The following is a 13,569-nucleotide window of genomic DNA, read 5'->3' as shown; positions in this document are numbered from 1 at the left end:
ATTTAGGTTATCACGCCTCGGTCGCTGTATGCCAGGTATTACCTGTACACCATTTAAAGCGCTTGGAGCTTATATCTGGCTGGTGGCTAGCCATTATCTCAGGAAACACATCCCACAGCGGCGCTATAGGAATCAATATAACCAGAATTAAACAAAAACTCTAGCGATGACGGTTGAACATCGCAACCTCATCGAAGAATTCCCACACGGTCCGACAATGCGGCTCTCGCCACATTGCCTCGCCGTTTGTGAGCGGCCAAGTTTCCCCCTGACCTCTAAGTTCCAGGGTTGCTCGGTCTCTCGCCCCCCCAAAAGCGGGGCAGTCGAACATCATATGCTCGTTCGACTGAGCCTCCCCGCAGACACACAACTCATCAGCCGCTAGGCGAAACCGAAACAGATATTGCTTCAAATCCACATGGTTGGTGAGCACCTGGACACTCGCTGCCCTTAAAAATCAGTTTGAGGCTTACCATTTCCCCAGATATTGTATAAACCTATACAAGGATCTTCCCTTAGTCGTGGTGTACCATTGAAGCTGCCATGCCTCCATCGCGAGGCTCCATAGCCTTTTCCGAAGACGGGAAATGGGCAACTGAACGAAATTTGGACCCGGTACTTATGAACCCTTACTAGGCTGATTACACAGCCTTTATACTTAATGTGGGGGTTACGAGTGCTTGATAATTTGTCTGCACCCTTGAGAAGCATGATCTTCGTCTTGGGCACAGATCTTTAAATTTTGCGTGTCCATCCAGCCCTCGGCGGTTGACAAGGCCGCCTGTACCCTATTCTCTAGTTGCGAATTGTTTGGTTCATGAATTTCCACGAACCAAAAGGAGACAGTTATCGGCGAAAGCCTGGGCCGTGACCCCTTCTGGGAATGTCAACCCCAGAAATCCTTCAAAAACCAGGTTCCACAGCAAAGGACCGAGAACGGAACCCTGCGGACGTTCCCTGGTGACGGACTTTTCCACAACTAGGTGCGCATCCTTAAACAGAGCCGAGAGATTAGACAAATAGTCTCTTACTACGGCCTGCAGGGCATCGGGAACATTGCGGCGTTCCAATTCATAGAGGTCAAAACTCCAACACAAGGAAAGAAATACTGCCTCTATGTCAATAAAAATTGCCAAAACGTATTTGCAGTCGGCGCTTTCCACCTCGGTAAGAGCATTTAAGATGCAATCTTCGGTGGTAACCCCTTTCATGAAGCCATATTGGCCTCGATTTAGAAAACAGTTCGTATCGATGTTTTCCCAGAACCGTTCCACAATCAGCCTTTCTAGCAACTTGCCGAGAACCGGCAACAGGCTGATGGGTCGATAACTACTGATCTTACCAGGATCCTTTCCAGATTTTAAGAGCACCCTCACATATGTTCACGCCATCAAGGAAGCCAAACTCAAGTTTTGGAAAGACTCCATGCGCGAGTTGCAGCGCGAACCCTGGCAGTTCGCAAAGACTTGTTACAAGTCAAGGCCATTGCACGTGTTGTCCAGCGTCCGGTGCGGGTTAGGTGGTCGTGACCACACTTTAACATCTGTGGCAACTTACCGGGCGTTCCTGGATACTCTGTTTCCAGATGCGCTGGAGGGTGAAGCGGAAATCGGCGTTAGGGCGGGTGAAACACCATTCCCTGGCGTTCGGACTGTGGAACCCGATGATATAGACCGAGTGGTTTCTCGAATGGCACTGAAGAAGGCACCGGGGATTGACCTACTTGACCCGGATATTTTTGACCATCTACTGCCTGTCATAAGAGAACCGCTTTGCAGACTGTTCACGGGATGCCTAAGCTGGGGCTGCTTTCCGGCTTGCTGGAAGGTGGCCTTGGTAAGGGTACTTCTGAAACCTGGAAAGGATCCTGGTGAGTTCGGCAGTTATCGACCCATCAGCCTCTTGCCGGTTCTCGGCAAGTTGCTTGAAAGTATTATTGTCAGACTTATAATTTTAATTTAGAATATTATTTTTATGAGTAAGTGTGTTATGTTTTTGAGAACAAATCTCACACACGTTTAAACAACAATTCCTTCCGTTCATCAACAGAAAAACTTAATTTCTTACAACAGTGTAAAATGATTAAAATAGAAATTAGACATTGATTATAATTAAATTTTGAATAACAAATTATTTTCCTTGTATTTCTTATCAGCATTTATATTAAAATGTTTAGTACAGGATTTCGTTCCAATGTTGTATCGCTGTCCCTTGGAAATATGTCTTGAGATGTCTTGCTACTGGTTTGACTTATCTGCATTAATATTTTAAAACATCTGCCTTCTAAATTCAAGAAATTCTATGAAATATTTTGTGTTGAACGTTTCTCCTTCCGTAATCTGGAAGTACTGTACTCTAACTTTGATAACTACCAAACAATAATAAATTCATATATATATATATATATATATATATATATGTTGATTGGATTATTCATTGCTTCAAGAGCACTGAAATATAAAAGATACTTTGATGATTAATTTGGATAAATTATCCAATGATTCTCAGTTACTGGAATTTAGTTAATACAATCTGCAATATGAGAAACACCTTTTTTAATAGATCTAGTGCAATTGTATAATTTTCATTCGTAATTTGTAAATTTTTAATGATAGCTAATGCTTCATCCTGTCGCCAGTCAATAACATTAGCTCTGAAAAATTGTTAATCGGTTATAGTTGCTTTTGCTTAGTTGCTGTCTAATTGTCGATTGCTTAAAATTATCTATTACACATTGTAATTTACATTCAAAACCGCAAAAATCTGCAAACTTCTCCTGAACATAAAAATTTGTCTTGTCGGAAAACAGCAGCATTTTCCAGTATACTTTAGCACACTAGAGCAGTTTTTTGCACATTACTGGAGATAAACCCTACTTTTCAGCAGCCTGATGAGCTTTCTTTCCTGCTGCAAGAATTAGGCATCTAACAATTGTCATAAAAGTTTACTTTTACTCACTTATGATTGATCCTGTGTTAGAGAAGGTTTTATTTCACAGCCACATTTTCCTTTCCTTTGAGGTGAAAATTAACTCGTTTCTTTAAATTGTTTTAAAATAGCATACACTGCCACTTGACCAACACAACACACAGAAGCTATCTGTCATGTCCAATTGATATGCATGAGAGAAACTGTCAAACGCAATCTAAAAGTTTTCTATTAAAAAATGAAATAAATTTAAAAAAAAAAATGAAAACTTAAATAACGAATATCTAATAACCTCACATTACACAGATCTTATTTCTGTTAAATCAGCACATTGTCAATTCAACACTATATTCAGAACGAGGAAGTTCTAATTCCTCAGATTTATTCCTAAGACAGGAATATCATTTTGGTTTTCTAATCCTGAAGAGAAATTGATAGATTTGTGTGTGAATTTATTATAATCGATCTTATAAGAGAATAGGAAAGTATGAAAGCAAAGAATAGGTATTATTATTATTAGTACTTTTGTAAATAATAAATTATGAGAAAAATTTCATTACTGATGAAATTTTGTTGATAAAATTATAATGTGCTATGTTTTTATAAAAAATAATAATGCAATTTCACTAACCTCGTTTTTTTTCAAATGAAACACTTCATTCACCTCAATTTAAATTTTGTTTCACTAAGGAGAATTATTAAAGTTTCTTATACCCAAGTTGCTTAAATATTGATAAATTTTTATGCCTGTAAAACACAAAGAAATGTTTAATTAGAATGATTGGACGTTAAAAATAAAATAATCTTAAATGCTAAATATATTTATTTTAAGCAAGCAAATTAATAAATAACAGAATGAAAGTTAAACTAACTCTAAATGAATAGCCTTAGTGGCTGCTAAACATGCCATACTCAATGTTTTAGATCTCTGCCTGCCATGACGAATTATAATTGGGCCACTATAATCTACTGCACAAGAGAATGTTCAGGAAGGAATCACTACCAGGCAGTAATTGACAAAGCTGTTGGGATTGAGTTTTGCATCACATCTTAAGCAAATTAAACACATGAAAGATTGACAAAATGATTCTTTTTGCATTATTATCCAGTATCTCTGTCGCAGTGTAAGTCTTAAGTGTTCACAGTTGACAGTTAGATTAGATTAGAACTAAATCATCCAAAAATGGATCTAGTGAATTAAACTTACTTCGTTTATCAATGACCTGATTCTTTATCCCATTGAAATACATGGATTGCGATTGACATATAAAAAAAGTAAAGTGTATGATCTAACTCCTTAGTAGTTAAAAGTACTAAAATTACATTCAGACGGTTTGGATTTAATATGGTGAATGAATCTGAAACAGAAACTAAATGTTTCAGTTTGTATGTAAAGATGAAAATCTTTGTGTTCAATCATATACAACATTAGATATACATGAAGTTAATATAGTTTTACGCCTTTCTAATACGCATTCAGGATTTAAATTATCATCATTGAATGTAATATTATGATCCATTGGCTAATGAGAAGAAGATTGTAATAGCCAAGGAAGACCACACCACCATAATAGTGACATATCAAGTAACCTGCTTGGTGAAAAAGCTCTAGACAATGTGTCTGCTGGATTATCAGAGAATTTGATGTAATACCAATTGGTAATTGAATTGTTTCGTTGAATGTCAGAAACTACCTATAAGTACTTTCCCTATTCAAAGAATATCCATGAATGCAACAAAGTGCTATGATGTTATCAGAGTATAAGTGTATCTCATCAAAATGTATAACGCAGTTATACAACCTTCACAAATAAACGTGAAAATAGTAAACAACCGCAGAGTTCAAGTCTGGGTAATATGATTTGTTTCAAGGAGCTAACTTTCATTTAGAACAGTAAATTAGATGTAATTACATGGTTGGAGTATGAGTGTATATAAATATAACAACCATAGCCATTAATACAGGCATCAGAAAATCCATGTAATTTAATAGAGTGAATTTTTCTATCTTTATTAAACCTAATGGATCTGCTTATCTTACATGACTCAATTAGATGTAATTGATTATACAGTGAAAGCCACTGTATTAATGGTTTGGGTAATATTTTGTCCCAGTCAACTTGAGTTGTCATGACTGCATAAACTGTTTGTATGAAAACATAATACGGCCAATGAGTCCTAGAGGATCACAGACACCTGCTGGGATGGAATGAATATTCCTTTTAGTATAAATTTTAAAACTGTTAATGAGTGACTTGGAAATTTAGTGAATCTGACTTTTTTTTTGGATGAATTATGATTAGACGTAGAAGTACTGCAATTGTTAGAATACCACATGCAAAGTGACAAACCATCCTGTTGTAATAATTTGGAGATATCGTTCTTTAATTGAATAACTTCATTTAGGTTATCTGAACCGGAAATTACATCATCTACATAGAAATCGTTTTTAATAGCAAACAAACAGTAAGAATATATCCTAATTTGGTTTCTTGGAGAAAGCTTCAAAATAATTTTGTGGGTTAATTAAATTTAAGTAAAATTGTGCTCCAATAAGGACATCAATTTTATTTGATATATTAAATTCAGGATCTGCAAAAAACTGATTATGAGGCAAATAAAAATACGATATTATCAAAGGTAGATGTCAGTAGGCTACCTGTTATTTCTGTTAAATCAGCATATTGCAATTGGAGTGAAAAATTTGACACGTTTGACAAATTTTTGACATTTTCCTTTACTTTGAAGTGAAAATTAACCAATTTCTTTAATTTGTTTTAACATAGCATTCACTGCCACTTGACCAACACAACACACAGAAGCTATCTGTCATGTCCAACTGATATGCTTAGAAACAATTGTCAAACGCAATCTAAAATTTTTGTATTAAAAAATTAAATAAATTTTCAAAAAAAAATGAAAACTTAAATAACGAATATCTAATAACCTCACATTACACAGACAACTTACAAGAATGAGTGTGGTTGAGCAGTTTACCCACAACATAGAAATTACAAAAAGTTCCCTGTGTTATCGATTAATGCCCGTTTACTTCTGGAAAATAAAATGACTTTGTGGAAAGATGAAATGAAATTAATTTATTTATCATAAAATGGATAAAATTGATGTGAATCACACATTTTTAAGATAATGTATATAAAGTATAAGTATAGATTATAAATTATATAAAGTAAAGTTTCATATTTGAAATTATAGTAATTTTTACAAAATATCCATCATAATAAGTTTTAAGTATTATTCAATTAGTCTTTGAAAATGTTGCAGCTAAACTTGAGTATAATTCGCAATCAAATAACACTCACTCTTTTAACAAACCCTTTAAAGGTCAAGGGAAAAATAACAATACAAATAAAATTTACAGTAGAAATTTAGTTAGTTACCATGTAAATTCAAAAATTATTCAATGTACTATGTGTAAATCCGTTCATTATTTATATACATGTAAAAAATGTCTTGATTTAACAGTAGATGAACGCGAGGAATTTTTAGTCCAGAATAAGTGTTGCTTTAATTGTTTTCGAACAGGTCACTCTGTAAATAATTGTATGAATAAGCATGTTATGTAAAACATGTTCCAAAAAGCATCATTCCTTAATCCATACACAGGAAATTAATAAATCTAGCTCTAAGCCTGAAAATAATACTTATAGTGCATTAAAATTACAAACAAAAATTGTTTTATTGTCTACTGCTCTGTGCAATACTGTGGACAAACATGGAAATTATCAGACATGCAGAGTGTTGCTTGATTCAGGCAGTCAAACCAATTTCTGCACAATGGAATTTGCTCGTAAACTTGGGCTAACTTTAACAAAAAATAATCTTCCAATTTCTGGAATTAATAACTCATTATGTCAATCAAATTACAGTGCCACAGTTAAACTATACTCTCGCTATGAAAACTTTACATTAGACATTGTTTGTGCTGTATTACCTAACCTGAAAACTTATTTCTTGCGGACCCAAACTTTAACATTTCTTCAAATATTGATGTCCTTTTAGGTGCACAGTACTTCCTAAACCTTATTCTGCCGAATAAATTTGTACGTAACCCTTGATACAAGAAACAAGACTAGGATATATATTAGCTTGGAAACCTTCCTTGTTGTTACACGCAACAATTGTTTCTTCCTTTTTCATTCGTAATGACAATAAACTTTTTTCATCAGATAGAAAAATTCTGGGAGGTAGAAGAACCTATTTTAGTCAAACAAACCTCTCATGATAACTCAATATGTGAAAGAAATTTCATAGAAAATACAATTAGAAATAAGGATGGTAGATTTATAGTTACATTACCTCGTAAATCAGATAACATCAAACTTGGTGATTCTCTTAATAATGCCAAAAATAGATTTTTGTCTTTAGAACGTAAGCTTATTCAAGACCCTAGTTTTAAGAAGGGATACTAGGTCTAGGGATATGACCTAGGGATACGACCCTAGGTCATACCGTAACTAAACCTAGGTCATATGTCTGAACTTAATTCAAAGGATTTATTGATACCTGACTCAGAAGTTTTTTATCTACCTCATCACGCTGTTTTCAAGGAAAGAAGCTTAACAACCAAACTAAGAGTTGTGTTTGACGGCTCAGCCAAATCCAGCAATGATCCATCTCTAAATGATACACTAATGATACGACCTACGGTCCAACAAGACTTATTTTCAATCATTTTAAGATTTAGAGTCCATAATTATGTTATCACATCTGATATCACAAAAATGTACAGACAGATTCTAGTTACAGTAATTTGCAAAGAATACTGTGGCGTGAAAACCCTGAACAAGACTTAAAGCATTATGCCTTAAGAACAGTAACTTATGGTACAACTAGTGCCTCATTTTTAGCTACTCGTTTAGTTCAAATTGCCAATGACAATGACGATCAATTTCCTAATGCCTGCAGAGCCATATTAAATGATTTTTATGTTGATGACCTTTTACAGGAGCTGATAGTGTACATGAAATTAAGCAGTTAAAAACTGATGTATGCAACTTATTAAAACAGTATGGCTTTCCCCTTCATAAGTGGTTCTCCAACTGTCAAAATATTGTTTTCTCTACTGATGATACTGTACTATTATGGAATAATTACTTTGATAAATTAACTTATTAAGTCAATCAAAGGGAAGTTAAATATTCACTATAAGACATATTTTATCAATTATTTCTGATCCATTAGGTCTTATTGGACCCATTATATTTTTATGCAAACATTTTATGCAAAGCCTTTGGCTAGTCAAGTGCAATTGGGATGATACTTTACCCGATAATTTACTATCGCAGTGGCAAATTTTATACAATCAAGTTTAGTTAGTTCTATAAATGTTGACAGATGTGTAAGGTTAAACACTGATAGTAGCATCAAATCCTTTCAACTCCATGGATTTGCAGATGTATCTCTTAAGGGTTTCGGATGTTGTATATATGTTAGAATTACTTACTGTAATGATAAAGTTTCATGTAATTTATTGTGTTCCAAATCACGAGTTGCCCCTTTAAAACACATGACTCTTCCAAGACTTGAACTCTGTGCTTGTTTGCTCTTATCACGTTTACTTAATCAAGTTACATTAGCTTTAAATAAAAGAATCAATGAAATTCATTTATATTCTGATTCCATGATTGCACTCCATTGGATTCATGATCAATCCACCAATTGGAAAGTGTTTGTAGCCAATCGAGTTTCAGAAATTCAACAGTTGACTTTTAATGCGAAGTGGCATCATATTGAATCACCTTCGAATCCTGCCGATATACTCTCTCGGGGATGTCTTCCGGAAAAATTAATTTTGTATTATGATGGCATGGTCCAAGCTGGCTTTTGCAAGATTCTTTCTCTTGGCCAACTAATCACTTTAATTCTACTGAAACAAACGTTGATCCTCAATGCCTTGTTGAAAAATGTCAAACTGTTCAAGTATCTCTTTTGACCTCTAATATTACTGATTATACTGAGAAATACTCATTGCTGTCTAAACTAATTCGTGTCTTTACTTATTGTTTTAGATTCATTCAAAATATTAAGCATAAGTCTACTAACGATAGAAAATTTGATGGATTGTCTTCAAATGAATTAGAATTCACTCTTGAATTTTTCATTCATCAATCTCAGTTAGCATATTTTAAATTTGAAATTAATGATCTTCAAACCAATGTTTCATTTCGAAACAAAGTAAACTCAGTTCGTTAGATCCATTTTTAGATTATAAAGGTTTACTTCGTGTAGGAGGTAGACTGGATCATTCTAATTTGTCTTTCGATAAAAATCAATTAATACTACATCCTCATGCAAACATAACAAGGTTAATCATCCACAGTGAACATTTAAGTCTTTTACATGCTGGACTCCAATTAACTCACAGTTCTCTTCGTCAAAGATTTTGGCTTGTGAATGCAAAAATAGCTATTCGTTCTATAGTTAGGAAATGCCTAAAATGTTTTCGTTTTAATGCTGATAATCAATCTCAGCAACTTGGTCAATTATCCTCTTCTAGAATCACGCCTTCGTGAGCCTTTTCTAGTTGCGCTATTGACTATGGTGGCCCTATTATGATTCGCCATGGCGGGCAGAAATCTAAAATTCTGTCAAAGGCCTATATTGCGCTTTTTATTTGCTTAGTTACTAAGGCTATTCATTTAGAACTTGTTTCAGATTTAACAACTGAATCCTTCATTGCTGCCTTAAGATGATTTATTGCTCGCAGGGGTATTTGTAATCAAATGTATTCAGATAACGCTACTAACTTTCGTTGTGCTAGGAACACTCTTTATGAATTGTTTCAATTTTTTAAATCGAAGGACTTCAATTCAGCTATTCAATCTTTCTCAAATTCTCAAAATTTTAAATGGTCATTTATTCCCCCTTCCTTGCCCCACTTTGGTGGCTTGTGGGAAAGCGGAATCAAGAGTGTTAAATTTCATCTTCGCCGTGTCGTTGGAAAAACCATTCTTACCTTCAAGGAATTTTATACAATTTTAACTCAAATTGAAGCATGTCTTAATTCTTGCCCACTTTTTGCTATTTCTAATGACCCTAAAGATCCTGAACCGCTTACTCCTGGCCATTTCTTAATCGGTTCTCCTCTTACTTCATTTCCTGACCCAGACTTTTCCGAAATTCCAGAAAATCGTTTAGGTAGGTGGCAATTATTGCAGAAATTTATTGAAGTTATTTGGAAAAAATCGTCTAAAGATTATTTGCATCAACTGCAACAACGCAATAAATGGTGTTTTCCTAATAGAAATCTGTGTGAGGGGGATTTAGTTTTAATTTGTGATGACAATACTTCTCCATTATTTTGGAAATCTGGAATTGTTACTCATGCTTTCATGGGTTCTGATAATTTAGTTAAGAGTTGTTGACATTCGTACATCAAATGGTGTATTTCGTAGACCAATACATAAATTGTGTCTGCTACCCTTATCAGATAATTAATTAAAATGTAAGTTTTTATTCAATGTTCTTTTTATATGTATTCATGTTGTTATACTTAATACTTATGTATATCTTAAGTGTTATGATACTAACTAATATTTGTATTATTTGTCAGTTATGTTTTGTTCAAAATTGTATCATATTTGTATTACATTATATTACATTACATAAAATTCTTTATATTTTAATTATTTATATTTATATTCAATATCAATAGTTTATATTCAAAATCTGCCGATTTTGGCGGGCAGTAATGTTAAGTTTCTATATCATATTTTGTTTACATTTAAAAATATTGTAATGGCAATTTTAATTGTCGTAATTCTTTTTCTTGCCGCTCAGCTGACTTGATTGTAGACAAGACATGATAAGTAGTAGTACGGTTACACACAACGTATTCATCAATTCTATTCAATTTATTAACATAATACTACTCAATATATTCAATGTGTTATTGCAATTACGACAAATAAAATTACCAAAATTCAATCAAAAATGTTTCAATAACAAATGTATTCAATCAATAAATAATACATAAACTTAATACATATTCGTCTATAATCATTCAAACTTCAAATAATCAACATATTTATTGATTAATTTTTCCGGAAGACATCCCTGAGAGAGTATATCGACAGGATTCGAAGGTGATTCAATATGATGCCACTTCGCATTAAAAGTCAACTGTTGAATTTCTGAAACTCGATTGGTGGATTGAAGCACTTTCCAATTGGTGGATTGATCATGAATCCAATGGAGTGCAATCAGTTGGAAAATCAAAAATGCCATTAAATCACAGAGTTGATTAAAATGTAAAACAGGTAAAAATATAGTAGAGAATTAAGGGGGGGGGGGTTTGAATATTTCACCTTTTTCTTTCTGTATACTATCATTATATATAATGTCCTAGGTAAAAAAAAAAACAGTTTCATGTACCTTAATTCTTTAAATATTCTTATTTATTTCTAATTACTTTAAACTGTGTTCATTCACAAAAATTTGATGGCTGTAAAATACCAAGGAAAACGAACAAAATTAAATAAAGAAAAGCAAATCTAAAAATTCATAAATTAAATTTCACCTTTTATAGATTAATCTAGTAGTACTCACAGATTAAATGCTTACTTACATTTTTGGTAATTTCAATACATGAAATTAATTATTACTGTTCAAGCAAAACTGTTCCTTTTTATTATTCACGCATACCAAACTGATTTAATAATCACCTCTTCATGTGAATGACATATCATTACACACTGAAGTAAACATTTTTTTCATAAGCTGAAACCATTTAGCAAGGTCAGGACAGTTATTCCTAATATACTACAGTTTTTCTCTAGTTTGTGATAAGAATAAGACATCAGAACAGTATTGCTATAGAAGAAATTATTGCAGAATTACAGCATAACATCACTGTATTTATTAGAAATTGAGATTCAACACTTCAACCCATTTTTTAATTCACCTACCTGGTGATTTTTCAATATTCCTCTTGAAAAACTGCCACATTCTATTTAATGATATATTTTGCAGCATTGCCTTGCTTGTAGATTTAAACTAGCATAATGGGAGAATAAGAATGTAAAAGAATAAGTGATGAAGGAATATGCTACACGCTAGGAGACTTACTGTATTTAGGGTTAGTTTCCAAACCCAAGGCGACTACAGTATGCGATTTAAATGTCAAACTGCTTTATCAGAAGAACATATTAGACAGGATGTTTAAAGAAATATATGATACCAAGTTACGAAAAACAAAAAAAACATTTTAAGTAAATAAGCTTTTGTGCTGACGCATACTTGAAGCATCAAGTATGCACAGACCTTCAGAAAAGCACATTAACTTTTCTGAATAGAAATAAACCTAATGTTACTGTTAAACACCACACTTTTAAGTAATAACCTCAAGTTCTGGCATATTTAGTGACAACAAAATAGATAAAATACAAAGGTAGGTTATATATAAAATTTGTAATTTAGGATGAATGGAAATCTTCAAGGAAGTGAGATTTCATAAGGTAAATGCCATGCCTGATAACCTCTGGAAGCTTAGTCGCTAATCTTTCAACTCATCTAATTTATGATAAAAAAATCAGAGAAATGTAAATATGTTAAAAAATGTTAGGCCTGCAGTTACGTCAATAAGTAAGTGTTATCCATGTTAGTACATACTTCAAATATGAGCTATATCACTTAAAATTTTGTACAGACAATCAAATAAATTTTAGAATTATTTTGGTCATATGAAAAAAGAAATTAGTTATCTCATCAATCTCTAGTAACTGAAAATGTAACAAGAACAAATAAATGTAATTTTCTATAAAATCAGAATCATATTAATTAAAAAAAAAAAAAAATTTTCATTTGCATTTTGATAATTGTTCACTTTAGTTTAACACCAAAAGCTCATGGCAATAATCTACAATAAAAACTTTGCATTTAAAAAACATATCGGCGTAGTATTTAGTTCAGTATTCTATACAAATATTTACCTACACCAGTAACATACGCTTTGTAATGCTAACCAAAAGTTACATTTACTGTTAACGGCTAATACACAGGAACCTGATAATTAGATCAAATAATACTACTTATTGGTAATACTTGTAATTTTTAAATAACATATAAGACAAATATTCTCTACAGACTTCTACATACTGGAATCTTTCAGACTTTGCATTGTTGCTTCCACCATGTTGTCCGGGATCGCTCTCATTTCTTTCTGTATGGAGGTTTCGTCAATGGAGCTAGCGAGTATGGGAGGCTGGTATAGTTTTAACAATCGATGTGTAACTGCTAAACGACTAATCACAACTAAAAATTCTTAGGTAAGGTTATGGGAGTTGTGGAAAGAAACTACTGAGACAAGCAGCAATCTTAGCAAAACAGGATTGCCACTACTGCAAAAATAAGACCTCTGGTCTTACAGACCAGTAGCTCTGTTAAAGTGTTAATTGGATAAAATTTTTTTTACATGGTTTTTTATGTCAATTTATTTAATTTAATACTTTTTTTTAAATATTGGGTGGGCTTAATAAAAAGGCTGCCGTATTATAGAAAAAAAATAAAAACATGCATAAAGATACAATACAACCCAAATCACATAAAATACATTAGGAATAATAATAAAAATGAAAGAGAGGATTTAAGGAGAATGTATATAATGGAATTTAATAAGAA

The 13,569-nt window shown here is 33.0% G+C and overlaps 1 protein-coding gene across 1 annotated transcript; it reads left to right on the top strand.

The window, feature by feature from the left end:
• Positions 1 to 9,674: 9,674 nt before the first annotated feature.
• Positions 9,675 to 10,316, top strand: LOC142330900 (uncharacterized). Its single transcript, XM_075376367.1, has one exon. The coding sequence runs from the start codon at positions 9,675 to 9,677 to the stop codon at positions 10,314 to 10,316; it is 642 nt and encodes a 213-aa protein (XP_075232482.1).
• Positions 10,317 to 13,569: the final 3,253 nt, after the last annotated feature.

Source organism: Lycorma delicatula, chromosome 10, assembly GCF_047948215.1.
Source record: "Lycorma delicatula isolate Av1 chromosome 10, ASM4794821v1, whole genome shotgun sequence".
NCBI lineage: Eukaryota > Metazoa > Arthropoda > Insecta > Hemiptera > Fulgoridae > Lycorma > Lycorma delicatula.
Note: the sequence above shows the minus strand (reverse complement) of the source record. Positions and strands in the feature narration are given on the sequence as shown.

What these genes read in the sequence shown, in the direction of transcription:
- LOC142330900 (XM_075376367.1), top strand. Translation starts at nt 9,675, where the DNA reads ATGTATTCAGATAACGCTACTAACTTTCGTTGTGCTAGGAACACTCTT.